This window comes from Coenobita brevimanus, chromosome 107, assembly GCF_032717465.1.
Source record: "Coenobita brevimanus isolate Jiangsu-jjx chromosome 107, ASM3271746v2, whole genome shotgun sequence".
Taxonomy (NCBI): Eukaryota; Metazoa; Arthropoda; class Malacostraca; order Decapoda; family Coenobitidae; genus Coenobita; species Coenobita brevimanus.
This window is the reverse complement of record NC_137060.1, coordinates 19,313,335-19,339,649: the sequence shown is the minus strand read 5'-3', so window position 1 is coordinate 19,339,649 and position 26,315 is coordinate 19,313,335. Positions and strand designations below refer to the sequence as shown.

General features: G+C 41.4%; 1 protein-coding gene across 1 annotated transcript in view; it reads left to right on the top strand.

Annotated features, from left to right (window-relative positions):
- The window catches only part of HERC2 (E3 ubiquitin-protein ligase HERC2), a 433,977-nt gene that overhangs the window by 109,248 nt on the left and 298,414 nt on the right, over nt 1-26,315 (top strand). Inside the window, exons 28-35 of the mRNA XM_080285543.1 lie at nt 2,007-2,166; nt 2,670-3,039; nt 3,316-3,440; nt 10,486-10,622; nt 13,271-13,531; nt 14,958-15,070; nt 15,722-15,852; nt 16,054-16,291. Coding sequence (XP_080141669.1) covers nt 2,007-2,166; nt 2,670-3,039; nt 3,316-3,440; nt 10,486-10,622; nt 13,271-13,531; nt 14,958-15,070; nt 15,722-15,852; nt 16,054-16,291 — 1,535 coding nt within the window. The remainder of the gene's footprint in view (nt 1-2,006; nt 2,167-2,669; nt 3,040-3,315; nt 3,441-10,485; nt 10,623-13,270; nt 13,532-14,957; nt 15,071-15,721; nt 15,853-16,053; nt 16,292-26,315) is intronic.

The following is a 26,315-nucleotide window of genomic DNA, read 5'->3' as shown; positions in this document are numbered from 1 at the left end:
TTCTCACAAATCGCAGGAGAGACGGATGGACATTTCATAGACATGATGGATGCACAAAACAACGTAGATGAAGGGGGGTGTCCAAAAATAAGCTGGCAACACAGAGCACTGTAGAGCAGGTCACTTACACTAGCAGGCAGACTAGGAGGTTCCGGCCCAGGACAGTTCCTCATCAAGACACTTTCTCATCAGTAGGCTGAGAATCACAAACTTGTAAGTTTATACAGCATTCATGTAACGTGTGTAGGCTGTTTCTGTAATTTTAATATACAGTACTGTATATCAATTGTACACTTACAGTTATCAGACAGTTAAATACAGTAAATGTCATGTATAAAGCCTAATGTTAAACAATGAAGCGAAAGTTATCATACATCACCTGATTCACGTTTCTATATTATATTTTTTCTGTTAATACCGACCATTTTCTTCTATCCTTCCTCTTCTGTCTTTCTTTCCATCATTCTTTCCTCTTCCTTTTGCCTACTGGTGACTTTACACTTCCTCTTCTGTCTTTCTTTCCATCATTCTTTCCTCTTCCTTCTGCCTGTGGGTGACTCTACACTGAGTGACAAGCTAAATGGTTTCCTGTACACCAGGAAACCATCTACTACGCTGGGTGGTAACCATATAACCAAATTATGGCACCTGGTGGTTTAGTGGGTAATTATTGTGCTCCAATCGGATTGAGCCGGTGAAGGTTTATATCCAAGGGGTTGTTGGGTTGATTGCTCATGTAATGCCGCTCAGGGATGAGTGAGGCTGGTCACTTTCATCTTAAATGTCAGGACCAACCTGCCTAGCCCTGGCCTCCCACGCTCCTCATGGGGCAACACAGGATTGGATTATGTATGTATGAAGCCACACTTTATAATAAAAACAATAAACCATCATCACGTTTATAAATCATAAAACACAAATTTGTGTCCCTGAACCTACAGGCTTGCCGTCTTCGTGCTGGGCAACTGAGTTTCATCTCAAGAGTAATTGCCTTCCTCTTCTTCTTCTCACCAGTAGCAGGAGAGACAGAAGGGCATTTCATCAACATGATGGATTCACAGAACACAATGCAGACACAGGGGGGTATCCAAAAAAAAAATAGTGGCAACACAGAACATTGTAGGGCATCGGAGCATTGATTGATTACACTAACAACCGCCTGGGCAGACTGGGGCTCGGCTCGCTACATCGTATTGCATATTGCTAGCCCAGGAAAAGATCATTCATCCCTCATTCATCATCTAATCCTTTGTTGCCTCATGAGGAGTGTAGGAGCCCAGGGCCAAGCAAGTTGATCTTGGCATTTAAGATGAGAATGACCAGCCTCACTCATCCCTGAGTGACATTACGTGAGCAATAAACCCCAACCACCCCTTGGATATAAACCTGCTCAGGCTCAGTCCTGTCGGAATGCTTTAATTACCCGCTAAACCACCAGGCACATGATCAAAATTAAAATTTCGAAGTACAGTTTCTACATTCGTAAAGCTGAAAATTCGTAGGTCGACCTTTTGTGAAATGGGAACCACCTGTATTACCTGGTTCTTGTATTACCTGGTCCTCCAATGAATGAAGAGGAGGTCATAATACAGTCCAGGTAGACCACACAAGAACAATAGCTGAACAAAGGGAAAGATAAAAAATGTAACCACGGCTTCGATCACTGCTGGAGCACTACACACACGGTCTTACAGTTGGCAGGAACTGTGAAAACAACATGACGAACAACAGCTGACAATCACCTTGCCCACCGATGCCCCGTATATTGACGCGAAAGGCGAATTCTTGATTGTGAGACATAAGCTCTTGGAAATTTGTGGCTTTTCTGTGAAAGGTAAATTCGCGAACCCAGATCACGCGAAACACATGGGCTTACTGTACTTATACATGACTAGCTTCACATTCTAGCATTAGTTTATTGTTACAGCTTAGTAACCAAGATGGAGAGAGGACAGTTTTAGGCCAGCTTAGAGTAAAAGGAGTAAAGTCATACTCTATTTTCCCAGGTTTGTGTTCTATGAGGTGCGTGCTGCCAGCTGTGGTGACGTGGAGGCTTTGGAGAGGTTTTCAGTTAGAGGTGTGTCCCGGTGGAGACGAGCCACACAGCTCCTTAGATTGCGTTCTAATGACACCACAGCCACCACACAGGAGAAAGACCATCCACAGGTAGTTAGTAGTAGTTTATTAATTTTGGGATAGATTGGCCCATCAATGGAATGCCACATCTCTTTCTCTCTACCTTGTAAAATTTGATCAGCTGCAGTTTGTGGGCCAGGGTTTGGCTGATGGAAGTTAATAGTATTTTGGTTGTCAGATTCCCTGTTCATGATACCACAGAACCTCGAGTCATTTGACTGATATGATTAGAGCAGTGGTTCCTAAACCTTAGGTCACATCCTCGATGAGGGTTGCATGGATGTTCCTGAGAGTTGCAGGAAGGTCTTCTAAACATAATTATTTAATAGGGGAAAAAAAAAAAAAAGGAAGAAACACTTTTGTCTTTCAAAACTGCCCTTCATTTTATTTGTATAACCTTAATGCTAAGATAAAAAAAGAATAAGACCATGGGAGGGAGAATGCAGAAAGTTTTAATGCGGAATGGCATCTTTTATCTTTTCTAACTTCTTAAGGACCTTGATAATCCTACTTCTTCTGATGTGTGTGTATAGGAGGACAAAGAGGTGAGTGGGTCAATGGAGGATGTGAGCAGCAATAGCAGCAGCAGCAGCGACAGCAGTGGTGGTGGTGGTTGTGATGATCATATCAAAGCACATGATGGTAATCAGGACAAACAAGAGGATGCTAGCAAAGATAAAGAAGATAATCCAACTTCAGCTGATCTCACCTTAACTCATATAGGGTTAGAGGGTCCCCTGGATAAGAACCTGAAGGAGGAGAGCGACATGGATGCATCTGAATTAAAAATAACATCTGATGCACGGAAACCTGGTGAAGGGAAGAAAGGATCTGTTAGTCTTAACCTCAAGCGATCTCCATCGTCCTCTGGTCCAGCTCTCACACCCTCCCGTCCAGCTTCATGTAAGTTGTGAAACCTTATTGCAGCCAGTTGAGACCTATACAGTAATGCTTATCGTGGGAATCGGGTAGGATGTTGGTGATGGAGAATGAATTATCAGTTGGATGCACATTTCATTAATGTTTTGCAGAATATATGCTTGATTTTATTTAGCATAAATGATGTTATCAAATAATAATTGCACCTCAGTCTCAAGTAAATGTGTGTTGATGTACCATTAGTATTTCAAGTAAATACAGTTATCAGAACTAAAACAACTACTGTAATTATGTTTACAGTATTGACTCCAACTGCACCACCACCCACTGCCAAGATTGTTGAAATAGCAACAAAGATAATTGAATTTGTGTGCTCCGAAGAAACAATCAATATTGAAGCCATGAGGAAAGCATTCTTTAGCCAGGTCAGTTGTTGTTTTTATCTTTTTATTATATAAAATGGCAGGTTTGTTCCATTTACAAAGAGCATTGTTAACAACAGTGAGTGTTGAAACTTTTGGCTTCCAGAGTACTGTAGTTGCATTTGTGTTGATCTGTAATTGTTCTGTGGCATATACAAGGGAAGGTATGTATCAACAGTTGCAAGATAGTTCTTGTATTTTTTCAATCATGAAATGTCTTATACAGTATGTGCAAATGGGGTGGTTAAACCTGTCAGGTAGATCCAGATTTCCAGTGGCTTGAATGATTTGTAATTAATCATCTGCACCCTGTGGTACGTCACGTGGTATATACAGTAAACTCGCCCGGAACACGTTCTCGCCGAACGCGCACGCAGTTATACGCGGTTAGCTCCTCTCTTCCTATATCTCCCATCTTTCCTGTCACTTCTTATTGCTCTTCTTTCCTTTACAGGTGGCTTTACATTGAGTGTCAAGCCAAATGGTTTCCTGTAAGTTAGGAAACCATTTACAACGCTGGGTGGTAACCATATAACCAACCCATACATGCTCCCTACGTGTCAACAAGTGGGTTGGTGGAGGGTTAGTGCCCCTCCCTGTAAAACCAATAACTCAGAGTCAAATGACCACCCCTTATGGAATTATGGTGTCTGGCAATAGATAGATAGATAGATAGTGCTGGGATATGTATAAGACAATGTAAGATTAAAGAATCATTACGAAAACTATACATTTACGCAAGAGAGGCCTTTGAAAGGCCAAATCCTCAAAAATCAGCTCAGCACGCACGGTTTGTTTTGATCACGTGATGTGATTTGCTGTACTGCTTTTACACAGTACTGTATTTGTTAGTTAAATATTTACAGTACTGTTCTGGTAAGTTTATGTGCAAGTTGAAGTACTATTAAATAATGTTCAAGCAAGAAATAGTCTTATAACCAGTTTATCTGATAGGCATTGGAATATTACCTTTTTTATTTGTTTGTTATATATTTGCTATTCTGCTTTTCCACAGTGCTGTATTTGTAAGTTAAATATTTACTACTCTGGTATGCACTTGTAAGTTCAAGCACTTAAAGAAAGTTAAAGCATTAAATAAAGCCTTGTAACCAGTTAACCTGATTTATATGACTACCCACGATCGGTGGGTTCCGAGACAATTCACCGTCATGTTAATTCCCCGTCAAAACATGGACGTTTCCCCATCAGGACAATTCGCACCCTGGATTATTCCCCATCATTCTATAAATATATTAATTAATCAGTACTTTTATAAATATACCTGTTATTATTTAATCAATACTTTAATAACTGTATTTCAGGGGGATCCATCAAAGTATATGTTGTCTTGTTATTGTTGTGACGGCGAACTGGCTTGACAGCAAATAGTCCTGAAACCATTTTGCTCCCTAGATCCCCTAAACGTGGTCTTTTGCTGTTATCTGCCATTGGTAATCAATATGAAGCACTTTAAGTGGTTAGAAGGTTTATTTAGTGTTATGACTTACAAATACAATACTGCACAGCAAAACTTCAACATACAAATACGTAAACACAAGGCAACATTCCGACGGCGATTGGTTTTGGCATCAGAGTGTTGCCTTGTGTTTACGTATTTGTATGTTGAAGTTTTGCTGTGCAGTATTGTATTTGTAAGTCATAACACTAAATAAACCTTCTAACCACTTAAAGTGCTTCATATTGATTACCAATGGCAGATAACAGCAAAAGATCACGTTTAGGTGATCTAGGGAGCAAAATAAGGAGTACAGTACCCTCGCGTCCAACACGCGTTTGTCCAGCACAATTCGCGTCCAGCACGGAGAGCAAAAAATTAGTACAATTTAATACGATTTAAGTACTGTAAAACGGGTGCGTAAGCATAACACGGACGGAGCTCCGAGAAGTGGGTGAAATCCGCAGAGTTCGCCTCTAGCACGATCACCCCTAGTCCAACACTGTCATACTGGACGTTCCCGTGATGCTGAGAACCAATCAAAACTTCCAATCAAGTAGCCTCCCCTGACCGCTATTGTGATGAGATCGTGATGTCGCCCAACGAAAAACGCTTCTGCTCTCACGTGATGTTTTGTTTAAATTTCTCCTGCCACAGCGCCAAGTTGCATAATTCTCATTGGACGGTGCTTTTTTCTTGCTGCATTTTCTGCCCTTGCTACTGCATTTTACTCAGCTCATGATGCCTAGGAAGCCTTCTGAGAACCCCAAGAAGTGGCGGCACCTCCCTCAGGCCACCAAGCTAGAATTCATCGAGAGGCAGAAGAAAGGGGAGAGGAATTTCGAAGGATTTATGATGGAGGTTGAGGAGGAGCAGCAGCCATTACCCACTAGTGATGCCAGCAGCCATCCTCTGGGGACCCAGTAGGACTACCTACAGCCTCAGATACCACCTTCCATTCCCAACAAGCCCACCAACACTATCCTGAAAGGTTAGTTATCATTCATAGTACAGTACCATTCATTATAATTACAGCTGTACTAATATATATATAGGTATATGGTATGTATATAAGGTGACGTTTCCTAGGGTTGCTGACATAATTCATTTTTCCCCATAAGCTCTGTTGCTTGTCCAACACGTTTTTGGTCCAACACGGGACCCATGCATGACAATATTACCATGTTGGACGCGAGGGTACTGTAGTTACAACTTACGCGGTTTCGCGCCGAACGCGCCACGTTAAGAACTAAACCCACGCGTTGGGGGCGAGCTTGCTGTAGTCTGTTGTCATTTTTTTCCATTTTCCTCAGCTTAGCTGTACTGAATATGACAGCTCTCCTGTCATTCCAGTCAGCCAGTCTCTGGTGGGCAAACAGTAAAGGTAGCCCCTCCTACTTCAGGTAGGGGTAAGAGACCATGTTGTCTCCAATACCGTATTGCTATTTTTTGCTGCAAAACACCCAAAAGTTATTATGCTTCATCATATCTCCACGGGAAGAGTATGAAGGTAGTAGAGCTGTTCTTGGTATCTGTGTGCAGATGAAGGAACGTAGTTTTCAGTAATGTTCTGAATTTTTTTACAGTTCCCCTTCCATTTTTAAAAATGAGGGAAAATTGTGAATTTCCTTGGGATTTATGGTTATTGCAGTTTTCTTCTGCAGCTTTGTAAAACTCATACAAGCACAGTTGAATACAGGTAAGCCCATAATTCACACGTGGGTTACGTTCCCAGACCCTTTGTGTATGTGGTAAATTCGCGTATATGTTCTGCCCTTGTGTGCATAATTACGCATGTCTACTAAGTATATTACATCTGAATAATACTGTTTATGCACTGCATATACCTTATAAACTAGCATAAAGTATGAAAAACAAAAAAAAAGTAAGAAATTTAACACTGAAACCTGACAGGCACAAGCGTAGGTGGAGACACTTCAGCAGTCTGGTGTACAAGCCCTCACTGCCTCCCATATGCTACATTTTGCCTTCTTTATTGTCCAAACAGTTGACTCATTCACCCCAAACATACAGTTCCGAGCCAGTTCACAGGCGTAGGTGGAGACACTTCAGCACAGTCTGGTGCACTAGCCCTCACTGCCTCCCGTATGTTACGTTCTGCCTTCTTTATTGTAAGAACAGTTGACTCACCCCAAACACACGGTTCCAAGACAATTCACCACGAAGTCAATTCACCATCAAAACATAGACGATTTCCTGTCTTTCTATAAATATACTTATTATTGATTAACCCCTTAACCGCGGGGCGTCACCTTCGTGACGCTTGGGAGTATGTCTGATTTGCTCCTGCTAACTTCCGCCGCTTTATAGCCCCATGCAAAGGGCCCTGTGACCTTTACCCCCAACTAAACCTCATGTGGAAAGAGTTAAAGGGCTGACAATTGATAGAGAGTGACTATAATCTTTTTATTGAGTAAAACAGTGCAAGTGGAATTGTAAATAAAGTGTAAATAATGTGTAAACAGCAAGAAAGCAATGAATGTAAATATAAGTGAACAGTGGAAAATAGTTTTATAAGTTACTTCAAGTGACAGTGCATAACACAGTGTAAATAAAATAGAAATGTAAATAATGTAAATAAAATAGAGAACGCAAATATAAATGTAAATGAGTAGTATTATAAGAATACGAGTATATATACTAGGAGTAATGAAAGTGAAAGTTTCACTCTAGCATGTATGAATACTATGAGTTATGAGAGTGAAGGTGAAAGTGACATTCACTCTCAATGCTAGTATACAGGACGAGAAAGTGAATGCTACGTATTTTACTGAAAGAAATTGAATCCCTACAGTGACAATAAACTACTATTACTGAAGGAAACTTATGGATAAAGACTGTAGATATATATAAGTGTTATATAGTAAAAGAAATATAAACTGTGAGTGTTTTTATGAATAATAGACAACACTAGCGGCGAACGATCGGAAGTGGGATGGTCATACGCCCTCGTAATTTTCATTGCTTTCACAGTGTTTTTTTGGGGGAGTATGGATTCCAAACTATTTGAGAATCATAGATTAGTATTTCTAGTGATAATATCAGGCTGTGGTAATCATATTACAAGTTGTCGGGAAGTGTAAAGTGGAGACTTTGTTACCCAACTTCAGAGGTCTCCACAAGCCCTACGGTACTCGATGAAGGCTTAACAAACACCCAAGGAGAAAGCTGAAGGTATGTGCCATAAGTATATGTGATTTTAATATTCTAGGACTAATAACTGATTTTTGGCAAATATTTTTAGAGAGAGTGTCGGAGAGCGAATATGCCCGTGGGAGCCGCAAGTCAAAGCAAAACAAGCCCGCGGTGGAAGGGTAAATTAATACTTTAATAACTAATTTTCAGGGGAATTTTATAACTCATATAAGTAAAAAACTAGTGTACTGTTCTTGCTAAATAAACTGGTATGTAAATAAATGACGGAGAATCGTCCTGACGGAGGATTGTCGCCGACATTCCTCTCTTAAATTTGTCCAACACTTTAACTTTCTCTGTCAGCAACATCACTTTACGAGTCCGTTTTGGTGTGTTACCACATGCATCACTAGCACTACGCTTAGGCCCCATGTTGGCAGACAAGGCAAGCAATCACTGGAAGGCAGAAAAATAAGCCACAAATAATGATTCGTGAGTCACGCATTGTTCGATCGTCAGATTCAAACTGACTGTGTGGTGCCGCTGAGCATGGTAAACCGACCTCCCACACACACACACACACATATATATGTATGCACATGGGCAGCAGTTAGGAATTTTTATATTTTATTTATTTCTCTTGGTTATTAAAATTATTTATTTGAATACTGTAATTTTATGTTTTAATTATTGTACAAGGTAGGGTAGGGTAGTGGATGTTGGAGTGGCCCTGGTGAGAGAGGATAGTGTTTGGAAACTCCCTGTACTGTTGTTTGCAGATGATACTGTGTTGTTGAGTGAAGACGAAGGGGAGCTGCAAGGCTTGGTGGATGAGTTTGGGAGAGTGTGTAAGAAACGGAATCTAAAGGTGAATGTAGGGAAGAGTAAAGTGATGGTCTTTGAGAGAGGTGAAGTCAGTGAATGGACAGCGAGGTTGGATGGTGAGGAATTGGAAAATGTGAGTACGTTTAAGTACTTGGGTAGTGTGATGAGTAAGGATGGAGGTTTGGAGGGTGAAGTGCTTGAAAGGGTACAGCAGGGAAGGAAGGTTGCTGGTTCTTTGAGAGCAGTGATAAGAAACAGGGAAGTGAGCATGGAAGTGAAAAAGTTACTACATGACAGTATTGTGATACCAACTCTAATGTATGGAAGTGAAGCTTGGATGTTGTTGGAAGGACACAAGTCAAGAGTGAGAGCAGTGGAAATGAGTTATTTAAGAGGAGCCTGTGGAGTTACATGGAGAGAGAGGCTGACGACTGAGGATATAACGGAGCGTTGTGGTGTGGATGTGGATGTGATAGGAAGCGTTACGAGGAACACACTGAGGTGGTTTGGCCTTGTGGAGAGGATGGAGGTTGAAAGACTGACGAAGAGAGTGTATGTGAGTGAGTTGGAGGGGGGAAGAGGGAGGGGGAGGCCGAGGATGAGATGGAGGGATGGGGTGGAGAGGTATATGAGAGAGGGGGGTGTGAGTTGGGAGCAGGGCAGTGAAATGGCGGGGGACAGGGCGACTTGGAGGCGATTTGTTTGTGGCCACCCCAAACGGGATTGAGGCGTCTGGCAATAGATAGATAGATAGATAGAATTATCGTACGAAAAATTTCGTGGATAACCGAAATCGCGTGAAAAAAGTTCGCGTGAATTACGGGCTTACCTGTATACAGTAAGTCCTTGTTATATGTATGATAGAGATGTGTTACAGAGTACCTGTACTTTTCTGTACAGTAGATAATGTTAACCTTTTCTAGAAAAAAGATCAGCTGTGTAGGTGGCAATGGAGATTTGATATATATTTTTTTCTGTAATTATTATATTACTGTGGACTTAACTTTTTAGTTAAGTAAAGGACATAGAAAAGAGAATACAATGAGGACGTACTGTGCTTCATATATTCATTTGTGTTATCATCCTAACCTAATGTTCCATTACAGGTATTTCACTGGGTAGTGTATGGTTACAGTTTATTGTAGTCCTGCTGTCAGGTGCCTGCCCTTTCCTCTCATCCTTCCTTCTTTCCATCCTTCCTTTTCTGTCTTTCTTTCCTTCATTCTTTCCTCTTCCTTCTGTCAATGGGTGACTCTACACTGATTGACAAGCCAGATGGTTTTTGTACACCAGGAAACCAGTTACTATGTTGGGTGGTAACCATATAACCTAATTATGGTGCCTGGTTGTTTTGTGGGCAATTAAGGTCCTCCATTTGGATTGAGCCTGTGCAGGTTTATATCCAAGGGATGGTTGGGGTTTATTGCACATGTAATGCCACTCAGGGATGAGTGAGGCAGGTCACTCTCATCTTATATGTCAGGACCAACTTGCTTAGCCCCAGGCTCCTATGCTCCTCTTGGGGCAGCACTGGATTTGATGATGGATGGATGGATGGATCTCACATAATATATTCATCTGGATATTTTGGGTTGCTTATTTTAATTTCAGATGGAGCGGGCCGAAATGAGACTAAGAGGGACTGAAATGTTCCTGGGTTTGGTGCAGAAGAGCAGTTTCCTCCCTTCAGTCAGACTTACACTTATTAATGGCTGGCTTGGACTTCTTCCGTTTGCACCAAAGAATTCGTGAGTAGCCTTGCTATGCAGTTAATAGATAGTTTTTTCTTTGTCAATAGGTAATCTTACACAGTAGACCTTTGGCAAATGTGTGTTGATCCTGGATCAGAAAAAAAAAAAAAAATGCTTGGTTATATGGTATCGTTTATAAACACTCCAGTATGCTTGCATTCATTGGTCTTGGTCACGTAATGGTGGCTCTCCACATGTACAGTAATTGAAAATAACTTCTTCACCCTATAGGTGGGAAAAAGTTGTGGATGATGGTAAGGATAAAATTGCCATTCATGGTACTCAGTGTATAGTAACCCCATTCTTTATGTGTTTCATGTATCCAGACTGTGTTCCAGCTATCAACATTGTACATAAGTAACTGGTATGATTAAAACTATTGTTTTATAGCTAATTTGTTCCAGATATCCTGAGACTGACAGAACTTTCCTTTATAAACCCTAGTAGAACAATTTTGCTTCCAAGCACAGTAGTGATATATTGCTGAAGGATATATAAATATACTGAACATTTTCTGTTTATGCCTGTTGAGGCAACTGCACAATACATGATCATGCCAGGCAAGAACACATGGAGTAAGAGACTACCATAATATTGCAGTGCACAACACCAGCTGAGAGCTTAGTAGACTGTTAGCCCCTCTGTAGACCTTTTTGTATTTTCATCTGAGCCTTTATAAATCCCTCTGTATCTTACTTTCCTATCTCTTAGATATTTGTATTGCTTGAATATGTGTAATTTTTCACTCACATGGCTAGTTGTTCTGGCACCTGTGTAAGATCAGGTAAACTATTTCAGACATTACAGTACAACTCCAGTCACCATTTTGTTTTTGTGAGACGTGACTGGCGGTGCAAATCATGTCAGAAATTTTGTTGAAGCCTGTTGTACGAAATGCATGCAAGGGTTGTGTTATTTTTCTTTCATCGTAGAGGGATACAGGTGTCACAGTGTCACAAGTTGGCTCGTGACATCATTTGGTGGGAAACCGCGAACTCTAGTAGGATCCCAATGTTTATCGTTCAGTTAACCGCTCACCTGGTCGGGAGTGTTTTTCAGGCAATTTTTCAATGTGTTATGAATGATCGTCTTTGTGCAAGACATTAGCACTTCCGCTGAGCGATTTATTGTGGGCGTGTTTCGCTCATTCTAGCCGTTAGTAATGTGGCTGGACATTTGCCTCTTTCCCACGATTTGGAGTTAGTCAAGGTTTGAACGCCGCGGAAGCAGGTAATGTGTGGCAGTGTCCATCCTACGACGCAGTTCCCACCGCCACCGTATTCCCACCTAGCTGTGATTGGCGAGAGACTTAGCGAGTGCAGTGTCCTTCCAGTAACGAGGCCCAGTCATCCGCTTTGTCCACTTTTCTGACCAGTATTTTCTTTTCGTATTATCTTAGGTTTAAGAGTTAGCTTTTGAGTGAGCGAGTGAGTGCGATCCCCTTACTTTGACTTCATTTTGAAATGTAACTTAAATTTATTTCTTTGTAATCAATAAATTTAACAGTTCTCTTTCTCGAGCTTAATGTAATCTAAACTCATGTTTTATTTTCCATACTAAGCTTATTCTAGTTGCAGCTCCTAGCTTGCATAAACGCTTTGCTATTCACAACTGGTATTTAGGCCAGTCCTTTCGTATTAAGCTTAAAATCCGTTGTGCCATCTAGGAGTTAATGCATCAGCAAGAATCTGTTATCATTAATAGCATCAGTTATTGATTGTCAGGGATGAAGTCACTTTCTCCAGAGGCTAACAGTACTAACAAACAGCAATTGTGAGGAATTAGTCTCTGCTGTGTACTGTTGAGAAAGTTTATAAATTCTCGTCCTTAGAGAATTGGCGAAGCAAGCGAGCATAAAGTAATCATTGCTTGATTTTCACAAGCCACTTCATTGTCCTGTTCCCAGTATTATTGAATAATTATTGTTTAATATTGCATTCTCTTTAAAAACCCCGTGACACACAGGGGGGAAAACAGTGAGCAGCTCTCTGTTAACTCCCTGGCTCAAAGAAGACACCAAAAGCTGCTTGCTCAGATACTGCACTTTTTTGCTTTGTATCAGTATTTTTTTTTCTCAGGAACTATTGGTTTCCTCAAAATTGTGAAACCGCAAAGTATTAAGTGACAAGGCAGTAAAGATATTTACATTGTTCAGAGTGTAGAAATCACAGTCTCATTTTGTCATTAGTTTTTTGACAATGTGATACAGAGGAAACAGAAGGGCAGTGATATGTGGTTTATAGATATGAAATTATTGCTGTATCTGAGGTGGAAATCTGCCAAGAATGCATATATTTTCTGCCTGGCTGAGAGGGCTAGACAGACAGCCAGTCACAAAATTTATAATATGTACACATACGCTGTGTGTGTTAGATGGTTAGTTTGCTCTTTGCTGCCACACACAAGCAGAGTGATGGTTTGTAGACAGTTTCAACTTGTCACAGAGTCAAAATAAGTTTATCATTAATGATGGACTTCCAAGATCTTAAGGTTTGTTATCCATGCAGTAGGTTAGAATGTTATAAAGTGTTGTGGTATAGAATGCATCATTGTACTTTACATGACTCCACAAGTTTGCATTAACAATAGAATATATATTATGCAGTGATGTGGTATAGACTACAGTACTGTACCTAATTCCCCAGGTTTGCATTACCAAGTTGCCTGGAACACCTGGACCTGGTTCCGGTATACCAACGAGCGGTGCTAAAGGCTTCATGGGCCCAGGTGTGGGAGTGGGCAGTGGGGGAGCTGCGGGCACATGTCCTGAAGGCAGAGCAGTTCTCCTCAGCTGCACACCACCCTATCTCTGCCAGGACACCCAAGACCAACCCAGGCACCACCTGTAAAGACTCCAACCTCAGCTGCAGAGATCATAACATTCTTGCCTCCATGCCACTGTCTAGGTACCTTTCTCCATAAGTTTTTAACCCATTATCCAGCAAAAAGCATCTGTGTTGGGTACATAGAGCACATATTTAAATTACCTGTAATCACAGCATTTAAATATGCACAATACTTTTTTGTTCCCATTATTACTGTTCTTTAAAGAAGTACAGTTACAGAATTCTTTGTAGATTCCAGTGTTCCCAAGAATATGATCGCTGCATTATCTTTTGTAATCACGTAAATCATGTTTTGTGGTAGATGGGGGCGCTCACCATCAACTCACTCGATGTAGTGCTGCTCTCAGGTGTCTGCCCTTTCCTCTCCATCCCTCTTTCCTTCCATTCTTTTCTGTGTTTCTTTCCTTCATTCTTTCCTTGTCCTTCTGCCTATGGTTGACTTTACACTCTCTCTTCTGTCCTTCTCTCCTTCATTCTTTCCTCTTCCTTCAGCCTGTGGATGACTCTACACTGAGGGACAAGCCAAATGGTTTCTTGACACCAGGAAAGCATTTACTACGCTGTGTGGTAACCATATAACCAGATTTTGGCACCTGGTGGTTTAGTGGGTAATTATTGCGGTCCAATCGGATTGAGCCGGTGAAGGTTTATATCCAAGGGATGGTTGAGGTTGATTGCTCATGTAATGTCAGTCAAGGGTGAGTGAGGCTGGTCACTCTCATCTTAAATGTCGGGACCAACTGCCTAGCCCCAGGCTCCTACGCTCCTCATGGGGCAATGTAGGATTGGATGGATGGATGGTAAATCATGTTAAATTGTTAGACCTGTTATATTGTGGGAAGTGTATGTCCAGGTGAGTATGTCTGTTTAGATTATTTTCCATCTGTCTGTATCATCAGATACCTGAAGTCCCATAATGGTGGCTTTGGGGAGAATATCATGAGATAGGAATGAAAGGATATGAAAATTGATCTAATGGTTATGAAGAATAAAAGTGTATGATGGGATAGGATACCCTTGCAATAGCTGAGAAGATGGCTGGGAGTGAAAAGCATCATGAAGGAAGTAGAAAGGAGGAGTGAGATAAGTTGAATATGTCAGGGGTATGGATGAAGGGAACTGGGTGAAGAGATAAAGAATTATCAAGGTACTTGGCCATTGATGGAGAGGTAGACCGAGAAAGACATGAAATGAGGTAGTGTGTGCTGACCCAAGATCTAGAGGTATTACTTGAGTGCAGATGCAGAACAGAGTAAGGCGAAGGTATGCTATCAAATGAAACCTTCTGACCCATGTTACGTGGAAAACTGATGTCAAACTGAAAATGAGGATGGTGGTGAATGATGGATGATATGCATTCTCCTATAATTCTATACAAGGCCATGCCATTGGGAAGGTCTGTGGGAGGGACAAGTCATATGAGATGATGAGCATGATGATGATGATGATGATGATAGGCCACCATTGGACTTGCATCTCTTTTCAGGTTCATCTTGGCTTTGGTATGCCTGTTAACAAGAGCTCATGGGGGCTCAGATCTCAGCCTCCTCATATCAGGTGGACTCCTGGCACTCATACAGACTCTTCTCAGACTCATTGGTAAGGGCTATAGAAAAGTATTTTTGATGTTCAGTAATATGAATTAGTGTATTTGGAAAGTTCTTATAGTGTAGTTATTCCTTATATCAGTAATAGTCATATTCCCCTCCTTCAGTAGAATTACTTAATTCTTTTATTATTTTTAAAGACAGATTGTATTACTTAGCTCAGGATAGATCATTCATAGTGAAAGAGTTAGAAACAGTCCTCAGTAATTCTTTTAATATGGATGGTGAAATCTTTTTGTATTGAAGTCTTGCTGGCCTCTCATCATTTATTTCATCTTGGGGGAGACCCTTCTTAATGTAGGTGCAGAGCAGTCCATTTTTTAATGATAATGTACAGTGCTAAGTGTAAAGGGAAGGTGATTACCATTAACTCGAGTACAATGACATCTTTTCCATTTCATTCATTCTAGTGCCAGATTATTTTTTCCCAGTTCAGGCTAACTCCATTGCAGAGAAGTTTTTGTTAGTTTTTGCTGATCTTCCACTTTAAAAAGTCTCTCCTAACTTGACTAATGTCTTCTGAAGATGGCAAGGAAAATAATATAGAAGACATCAGTGAGTGAAGATATTACTTTGTAAACCAATATTGCAACATTTCTTCAAAGATAAAAGTAAAGTATCTCTAATTTTGTTAATTTTAAAGGTCCATCACCATCAAGCAGCACTCGGAGTCCAGACAAAGAGGAGCTGGTGGCCATATTTGAGGAAGCTGCCAAGAAACCACGCATGCCGCCTCCCCCACTCTGTGGACACGATTTGGCAGCCATGATGAAGGTGGATTTTAGGGTTATTTTTGCATCTTATTACTACTGGATATGGTGTTGATAGTTCTCTCTGTTTTATGCTTTCTGTTTTCTTGTTTCTGGATATTGCCTCACTCCATTTTTTTAAGTGGGAGCATGGTTTGAGTGATGAGAATGATAATGATGATGATGATTATTGTTATCAGCAAAGCAGTGGTTCTGTACTTCTCAGGTTGGAACGAGAGTAGTGCGTGGGATAGACTGGAAGTGGGGTGACCAGGACGGTCCACAGCCAGGTGAGGGAACAGTGATTGGAGAACTGGGTGAGGATGGATGGATCAGAGTGCAGTGGGACAACGGCTCCACTAACTCCTACCGCATGGGCAAGGAGGGTAAATACGACCTCAAGTTGGTTGACTCTCCCCTCCCGCCACCACCTGACACTGACTCTGATACTGAAGAAGAAGAAGGTATGTATTCTCTCATTTTGTTGGTGTTGTTAAATGTACGCTTGTAAAAAGTGTGTGGTTGCTGAATTTTTTAAATATCAGGTAGTTATGCAGTCATAAATGCAATACATGTTTCTGTAGTTTATAAAATAACTTTGTTGTTTGTGTTTATTGTTGGCAAGAAATAATAATTTGTAAATGAACTGACTCTTGACACTTGTTCTGGCGATAACTCAGGAGGATTGCCCCTTAAGGTGTATGGGTATATTGTTCCAATTCTCGTAACAGCTTCATTATTCAGGGATGCTGAGTAAGGAGCCAGGAAGCATATACAGTGTAATAGTGCAATACAGTACTAGCCCTTTCAGGCACAGTCATGCAAATCGTGTTGCATGTGGTTTGGTAGGAAGAAACACAATCACGCGAATCGCGTTCCTAAGCACAAAAAAATTCGCCAAAAATTAAGTTTTCTGCCAATTTGCGTAAAATTCTGGTGCGTTCTAGTGGGCGCATGTCTTTCCTGAGATAAGGCATGGCCAACACTGTGACTGGTCTGATGAGACAATGTGTAGCAGAAAAACCTCAGTGTTTCACGATCAGCCAGGCTGGAGGGTTGCGCAGCTGTCAGTTGTCCCTTTAAACCCGCCATTTTCCTCCCTCCTGCCGGAGGCAGAAGCCATTATTGAAATATTGTGATTGTACAGTGTTTTTTACTATAATGTGAAGTGAGTGTGTCTATGGAACATAGATATATTGTTTGTAAAACATTGAGGCCCGTTATCAGCCATTAGGCCTACAGGCAGGAGTCTGATTTGTTATAACGTTTTCCACTTTCTTTCACCCTGCCCGTAAATGTTGAGTATTTTACCTTTTTATAGTGAAGCCAGTGCTTATATTTGTGAAACATATAGTGCCTGGATTGGTGAAATAACTGACCTACCATAGCGGGCATTATGTACGCCATAGAGATATGCAACAGTCGCTAAGGAAACAGACGGGAAGGGAATAATAGAGGCGGATGGGATGGAATCATGTGATAATGTTTTATATTGTGTATGGTTTAGTGTGAAACATACGTATAAAGTAGGACAGCGAATGTTCACCGAGAATATTGCATGCATTGACTGACTTAGCTCAGACCTAGAGCAAGTATCAGAGACAGCAAATACTCCACACAATCACAGACTTCAGTGAAAAGGTATTGCACCAATCTCAGACAGTGCTATATTGTGTATGGTTTATTGTGAAACATACGTATAAAATAGTTCACCGAGAAATATTGCATGCATTGACTGACTTAACGAAAACATAGCGCAAGTTTCAGAGATAAGAAATATGCCACAGCCACATATATATACGTATGTCATGCAGTGAATGTTCGTGGAGAAATCTGTTGTGTGCATCGCATGTGTTTTAGGCAAATGTATTGCAAGGAGAGAAGAAAATATGCCATAGCCACACACACACACACACACACACACACACACACACACAATTTTTCGAAAATGCAGATTGTAGAAAATTCAGAGAAATGAGAGATAGAGAGGAAGTGGGATATTTTTCTAGGCCTCTATAATTCGGGAGTGGAAAAATTTGTGCCAAGAGTAAGGGGGAAAGAAAACAGGAAAAAGGAGTGGTTTAATAGAAGGTGTATGATAGCAAAAAAAAAGAGACACACGGTGTGAAACAATTGGAGAAAGAGAGGTAACAACAGAACAAAGGAAGAATATAAAAGAACTAGAAATGAATACACAAGAATACATAGAGAGGAAGAAAGGAATTTTGAAAAAGGTATAATAGATAAATGTAAGGATGAACCCAAACTGTTTTATAGATTTGTCAGTGGCAAACTGAAACAAAAGGAAGGAATCACCAAACTGAAAATAGAAGGAGAGGACTATAAAGATGCCACAATGCAAGCAGAAATTATGAACAAATGTTTCCAATCAATTTTTACTAATGAAAAGGAGTTTGTGGGAGGAGAGGGAGTGACTAGAAATATAGTGATAGAAGATATAAAAATGGAAGTACAGGAAGTGTATAAATTACTGGAAACTCAAGATATAAGGAAATCCCCAGGACCAGATGGAATCTCTAATTGGGTACTGAAAGAATGCAGAAAACAACTGGCAGATAAGTTTCACAGTTTAATTGTGTGTTCTCTGGAAAAGGGGAAAGTGCCTTTAGAATGGAAGAGGGCAAATGTGGTACCAATTTATAAGGGAGGAAACAAGGAAGAACCTTTGAATTATAGACCAGTGTCCCTAACCAGCATGGTCACAAAATTGTGCGAGAAAATTCTGAAAGATAGATGGGTAAAATATCTGGAAGAGATGAATATTTTGGCTGATAACCAATTTCAGTTTAGAAGTGAAAGGTCATGTGTTTCCAACTTGTTGAGTTTTTACTCAAGAGTGATTGACTTCCTACAGGAGAGAGATGGTTGGGTGGATTGTGTGTATTTAGATTTGGAGAAGGCCTTTGACAAGGTACCCCATAAAAGACTAATGTGGAAACTAGAGCATATAGGATGACTGAAGGGGAACCTCCTGGAGTGGATGAGAGACTTTTTGAGAAACAGACAAATGAGGACAGTAATAAAGGATAGGATGTCTGGATGGAGGGAAGTAACAAGTGGAGTCCTACAGGGCACGATGTTGGTGCCAGTAATGTTCCTGATTTATGTAAATGATATGGTAGATGGAGTGAACTGTTATGCAAGTCCGTTTGCTGATGATGCAAATATCTTGAGGAAGGTAGAGGTTGAGGAGGATCGTACAGTGTTGCAGGAGGATCTGGATAGGATACACAGTTGAAGCTGGATGTGGAAAATGAAATTTAATGCAAAGAAATATAAAATATTGGAAATGGGTAAAAGTACCAAGAGGCTATCATTGAATTATTTGATGGGTGGCGAACCAGTCACAAAAGCGCGAGAAGAAGAAGATTTGGGAGTGCTGGTCCCGGACAGTTTGTCACCTGAAAAACACATTAACAAGGCAGTTAGAGAGACATATAAACTCCTGACTAATATAAGAGTAGCTTTTCATTATATGGATGAGATGCTGAAAAAATTGATAGTGGCCATGATTCACCCCAGGTTAGAATATGCAGCCGTAGTGTGGTCCTCACACAAAATGAAAGATATAAACAAGATTGACCATCCACTCACTCGATGTAGTGCTGCTGTCGGGTGTCTGCCCTTTCCTCCATCCTTCCTTCCTTCCATCCTCTTCTGTTTTCCTTTCCTTCATTCTTTCCTTGTCCTTTTGCCTTCGGGTAACTTTACACTCCCTCTTCGGTCTTTCCTTCATTCCTTCCTCTTCCTTCTGCCTGTGGGTGACTCTACACTAAGTGACAAGCTAAATGGTTTCCTGTACACCAGGAAACCATTTACAGTACTATGCTGGGTGGTAACCATATAACCAAATTTTGGCGCCTGGTGGTTTAGTGGGTAATTATTGCGCTCCAATCAGATTGAGCTGGTGAAGGTCCAAGGGGTGGTTGGGGTTGATTGCTTATGTAATGCCACTCAGGGATGAGTGAGGCTGGTCACTCTCATCTTAAATGTCAGGACCAACTTGCCTAGCCCCGGGTTCCTACGCTTCTCTGTGGGGTGACATAGGATTGGATGATGATGATGATGATGATGAGAGAATAAAAAGAACAGCAACCAAAATGGTCCCCAGTCTGGCAGATCTGTCGTACAGAGAGAGGCTGCAGAAGCTGGATTTGCCTTCCTTAGAAGAAAGGAGAAAGAGAGGCAACATGATTGCAGTGTTCAGGACCATGATGGGAGTAGATAAAATTGACAAAGGAGATCTGTTTTTATGGGATAAGAGAGTAACAAGAGGACACGGAATGAAACTGAAGAAACCAAGCTGCTTGAAAGATATCAAGAAATATAATTTTCCTTATAGATGTATAGACCTGTGGAACAGCCTGGACAAAGAGATCATACAGTCTAAAAACTTAAAAGAGTTTAAAGCTAAATTTGACTTACTGAGAAACAGAGACAGGACCCCACGAGCGTAGTTCATTTCCTGTATATCACAATTAGGTAAATACACACACACACACACACACTGCATAACTCCTCATCTTCCAGCAACATTCCAAGCTTCTGCCAGCGTCTCAACACCTCTGGAGGAGGTGAGTTATCCGTATTTTGTTGATTTGTATATTGACCAATTTCTGTAGTTCTATATTTTTTACATAAATAAGTGGTATCAGAGGTATACTGTGAGATAATGCTGATTTTATGTGTACGGTGTGTTGGAGAGAGCAGGTGGAGATTGTCAGGCATGAAAGGATTGAACTTGCTGGTGAATCTCTTGAGTGTGTGGAAGAGTTTTGTTATTTGGGAGACATGTTGTGTGCTGGAGGTGGGGCTGGAGCTAGCTCTGTGGCTAGGGTGAGAAGTGGTTGGAAGAAGTTCAGGGAGCTCTTGCCTCTTCTGACATTGAGAGGGCTCTCCCTACATGCTAAGGGGTCTTTGTATGCAGCATGTGTTGGGAGTGTAATGCTGTATGGTAGTGAGACCTGGGCAGTAAAGGAGAAGGATATTCGTCGGCTCAGACGTACAGAAATGACAATGATTAGGTGGATGTGTAGTGCGTCCCTCCGATCAAGGTTGGGGGGGCTGGGTTTACGATGGAAGAGTTGAGAGGTAGGATGGGACTGGAGTGTATTGGTGTTGTGATGAGGAGAGGTAGATTGAGATGGTTTGGACATGTGGAGAGGATGGGGGATGATAATTGGGTGAAGAAGGTGAGAAATGTTAATATTTGGGGTGGGGTTATGAGGGGTAGACCGGTAAAGACATGGGACGAGGTCATTAAGTGTGACCTCGGGGTTAAGGGACTGAACAGGGAGGCTGCAATGGATCGTTCAGCGTGGAAAGCCGCCATTAGGTGACCAAGGCCGACGCATGCAAGCATGTTGGAGCCTTTAAAAATGAAACGAAGTATTGTTTTCTACCTGCACACATAAAGAAAGTTCAGCTTCAGTATCAGTACCTAGCCAAAAGACTAGTGGTCATGTCGAGTTTCTGAGAGCAGTATTAAAAACCTCGTGATATTTTACGTGTATACTTTGAGTAAAAAAAGAAAATAATAAAACCTAACGAGCGAAAATATGTAGATGTGGGTGAGGCAGGGAAAGAATGTTTTTATTTCGCCTGTGGGTGAGGAGGAGGAATCTGTGTTTGTCTTCCAATTACTCCAAAACTATTGTGCCTATCAATGTCCCGTAAGAACCATGTTAAAGATCAGTGAATTCTACGTATGTTCAGGACATAACAATATAATATCTCTGATGAAAAGGCAGGAATATAATGAGTATTGTGTGTGCATGATGAAAGTGCAGCACAGCCATGAGTACCTAGTGGTTTTTTGCAATTTACTCTGAAACTATGAGGCGTATCGAGACTTTCAGGCGCTCATGAGAAAGCTCGTGAAATTCTGCACAATATAATGCAATGAAAACTTAAGGTGTGTGAGAAAAGTTCTTCAGAAAAGCTCCCTGAATTTTTTTTAAATGGCTTTCAGTTTTTTGCTATTTTCTTGAAAACTACAAATCGTATCATAGCCGGATATGTCTCATTTGAAAGCTGATGAAATTCTCTATCAAAACTTCTAATAACATTTTCCTGTATGATGGAAAGGATTTGAATGGTGTTGTTGGGAAGTGAAAATGTTGCAAAATGTTTATTCAGGGCCGCCTAATGTAGTTTTATTCGTGTTTTCTTGTTTTTTTTTGTGGTGCTTATCAGCTAGAACAAACATCGACATAGAAGATGATATAGGTTTCATGGCAGTATATTGATGTTTGGGTGGCGAATATAAGGCGAGAATACGCATTTTTTTGCCACGCGCGGGTGGCCAGGTGGATAAAATCGTGCCCCAGAAAACTATTTGAAACTTACCGTGCACGAGAGAGCAAGTAACTGCTATGTAGTTACTGGTTGATAAAACTGAAGCCAATGTTTTAGTGGTTCATTGAGGTTTACTGTTATGATATTTTGGTATTGAAAATAGACTGAAGCAGTTTTGTGAAATAGATAAAGAAAATTCTTGGAGTTGGTGTGGACATGTTCAGAGTACCTAGACGAGCTGCCAAAGAAAGTCGTTGATAGTGAAGTTGTTAGTAACATGAGAACAGGAAGGTCAGGCATAGTGTGGAAGAAGTAAATTGGAGCCTATCACACTGAGCAATTTTTATTTTTATTTTTTTTTAAATCTTGGATTAGCCCATGATTTCCATCAGTTTTGTCCACCTGGATGTCTGTGACTCTAACTCCAATGTATGGGAGAAAGTGGACATTTGTTCAGAAAACTTACTGCAAGAGGATTATATGAGCTGTGTTAAAGCCCACGTTAATGTATGGGTGTAGGATGTCAGGATGGTGTAAGTGTGGACAGTCAAGAGTAAGAGGATGGTGGGTGGGAGCGCCCATCACCCATCCACTTAGTGTAGTGGTACTCTGTTTTTAGGGTATATCTACATTGAGTGGCAAGCTAAATTATTTCCTGTAAACCAGGAGAGCATTTATGACGCTGGGTGGTAACCTTATAACCAACCAACATGTGTTCCCCATGTGACAGTAAGTGGGTTGGCGGAGGGTTAGTGCCCCTCCCCAGAAAACAACTAACTAAAAATACAAACAGGAAGCCTCGGACCAGGACTGACCAAAAGGTGGCAACTAAGGACCGAACAAAGGATGTGGTACGGGTAGCTAAGTACTTCAAATGTAAGGGGTGCAAATGATGAGGTGAAAGAAAGTGAGATTGTCCAGGTGCTTGAGGGTGCAAAAGTGGATGTATGTGGATTAACTGAAACTAAATGGAGAGGTGAGAGTGTGAGAGAATGGGAGTATGGATGGGGTATATTCGTGGGGTAGGTGTGAATGAGAGGGCATGGGAAGGAGTGTGTATTGTTGTGAGTAACAGATGGAGGGAGAATATAAGAGAGTATGAATCGTTTGGCTCGAGGATTGTGTGGGAAAGAATGAAGGTCTGACTACAAATGTGGTTGATTCTGTGCATGTATGGGCCAACACAAGATCGTGCAAGCGAAGTGAGAGGAGTTCTGGACAAATGTGGAAGCGTGCATGGAAAGTTTGAAAGGAATGAGAGAGTGTTTTTAATTGGAGATATTACACAGGATTACACAGGAAAGCAAACAGCAACAGACCTTATGGTCCTTTCGAGGCTGCTTGTTAGAGAAAACTGTGACTACAAGATCTAACCCTACATGCTGAAGGTTAAGGATAGTAAAGCAAGAAGGCTCCCCCCACCACCAAACCCTCCAGGAAAAAGTGAGAAAAACCACCATGCAGCATGGAAAAACTGACATGGAAATTTTATAGGAAACATTGGAATGGAAAAGTCACATTCTATAATACTTTATCTATAAGCTACCTGATAGAGTAACCTGAAAGAGAAAGTAAACAAATAAAATAATAGTTACGGCATGACATTATAAACTGGTACATTGAGTTAATGGGAAGTCTGTGGACATAACGTGGAAGCTACACACTGCACAGTGTGGATGTTTAGGGGTGGTGCGGCAGCCTTGCCTGGCGCTTTTAAGGTAGGCAGCAGTCAATCAGGCCCTAGCTCCGTTTGCTTCACTGAGACAAGGAACTGTCCCATGTGGGACAAGTACACAAGTTTCATCCTGAAGCAGTGACCCCTGATACATTGAAAAAATCCCGATGGTGGTCACTTGACTAACAGGGACCCTCAGTGATATGAATGGAAAAGTAGGAAATGAGAAGGTGGATGGAGTTGTTGGTGAGTGGGGTGTGCGTGCAGAGATGGATGAGACTGGAAGTGCTTTAGTGGACATTTGTGCTGGGAGGGGGTTGGTGACAGCCAAGACCCTTTTCAGGCACAAAATGATCCATAGGTATACTTGGCGAGTGACGAGAAGGGTGGGTGGTGAACTGAATGAACGGAAGGCATTGATTGATTGTGTGTGTGTGGATGAAAGAATGAGAAGGTGTGTAATGGGTGCAAGAGTATGTAGAGGTTGGGGGAGTGGACTTTCTCACCACTACTTGGTGGTGGTCAGAATCAAGGTCCAAAGGAAATGGAGAAATAGAAGAAGGGAAGGACAGGAGGATGTAGTTCATGCAAGGAGAGTGGAAGGGTTGCAAGAGGATGGAAATAAGGTAGAATATAAGAGGGAAGTGGAGGGGCGATTGGGTAAATATGGATTGGAGCAGATGGGGAATGTGGAAGGTGTATGGAAGATATTCACAGAAGAAATCTGTGCAGCATGTGAGGTGGTATGTGGATTGAGGAGAAGACGAAACGGGGTGCAGGGAACAGCATGGTGGAATGAAGAGGTGAGACAGGCTGTGGCACAAAAGAAGAAAGCATATAGTGAAAACAAGTAAATAAATAAAAATAATTTGGTTTTACGCCAGGTATCCCCGAAGGGCTAAGGCGTTGCCCCTGGGTAGAGGACTTTTGGACTGGAGCGTGTAGCATAACCGGATGCCCTTCCTGATGTCTACCAATGACCCTTGGGTGGATTCGATCCTCTGACCCTTTGGTCAGAGTGGAGCGCTCTAATCCACTGAGCCACAGCATAGTGAGTGGATGAGAAACAGCCATGGGAGAAGTTGAGAGACAGAAGAGAGAGTAATATGTTGAGAGGAAGAGAGAGGTGAAAAGATTAGTAAGAGAGTGGATGTGGAATTTGGAAGGAATTTGAGTGTACAATGGAGGGAATGTAAGAGAATATTCTGGAAAGAGGTAAAGAGAGTTAGACAAGGTGCCAAAGAAGTTAGTTGGGGAGTGAAAGATTAAAATGGTAAATTGGTAGTAGAGAAGGGAGAAAAAGTGAGCAGATGGAGAGAACACTTTAAAGAATTGTTAAACATAGAGAATGAAAGTAATGCGAGTGTAAGTGGCAGGGGAATGGCTGGGAGATGGAAGGATGTGAGAAGAGAGGAAGAAATCAGTAGGGTGGAAGTTGTGGAAGCTTTGAAGAAAGTTAAAACGGAGAAAGCCTCAGGAATTGATGGAGAGTGTGGTGAAATGCTGAAGCATGGGGGAGAGATAGTAGTAGAATAGCTGTGGAAGATATGCAGATTGGCCTGGGAGGAAGGTAGATTCCTGGAGGATTGGAAGTCAGGTATAATTATTCCCCAGTACAAAGGGAAGGGGGAGAGAGGAGTATGTGGTAATCATAGGGACATTTGTCTTTTTAGTGTAGTAGGAAGAGTATATGTAGGATACTTATTGACAGAGTTAGGGAAATAACAGAGGAATTAGTTGGAGAAGAACAGGGAGGTTTTAGGAAGGGAAGAGGTTGTGTAGATCAGATATTCATTCTTAGATCTTTAGTGAAGAAGGTTCTCGAGAAGGGACAGAAGTTGTATGTTGCCTTCATGGATTTGGAGAAAGCATATGACAGGGTGGAAAGACAAGGATTGTGGAAAGTATGAAGAAACCATGGAGTAGATGGGAAGTTGCTGAATGACGTGAAGAGTATGTATGAGGGTGCAAAGGCTGCAGTGCATGTGGATAGTGAACTGAGTGAATTCTTTTATTTGAAGGTTGGATTGAAACAGGGATGTGTCATGTCTCCGTGGTTGTCCAGTCTGTATATGGATGGGATTATAAAAGAGATACAAGGTAGGGCAGTGGATGTTGGAGTGGCCTTAATGAGAGAGGGCATTGTTTGGAAACTCCCCATACTGTTGTTTGCAGATGATTCTGTGTTATTTAGTGAAGACGAAGGGGAGTTGCAAGGCTTGGTGGATGAGTTTGGGAGAGTGTGTAAGAAATGGAATCTAAAGGTGAAGGTAGGGAAGAGAAAGTTATGGTCTTCCAGAGAAGTGAAGTCAGTGAGTGTACAGTGAGGTTGGATGAGGAGGAAATGGAAGATGTGAGTGCATTTAAGTACAGTAGGCTCGCACAGTGCGCGAGAGATTGGGCGATCCACGACCTCGCGCACTGGGAATTCGCGTACTAGGAATACATAATCTTATGGGAATAATTACTGATGGGCGGTACCCCCTCATTCCTGG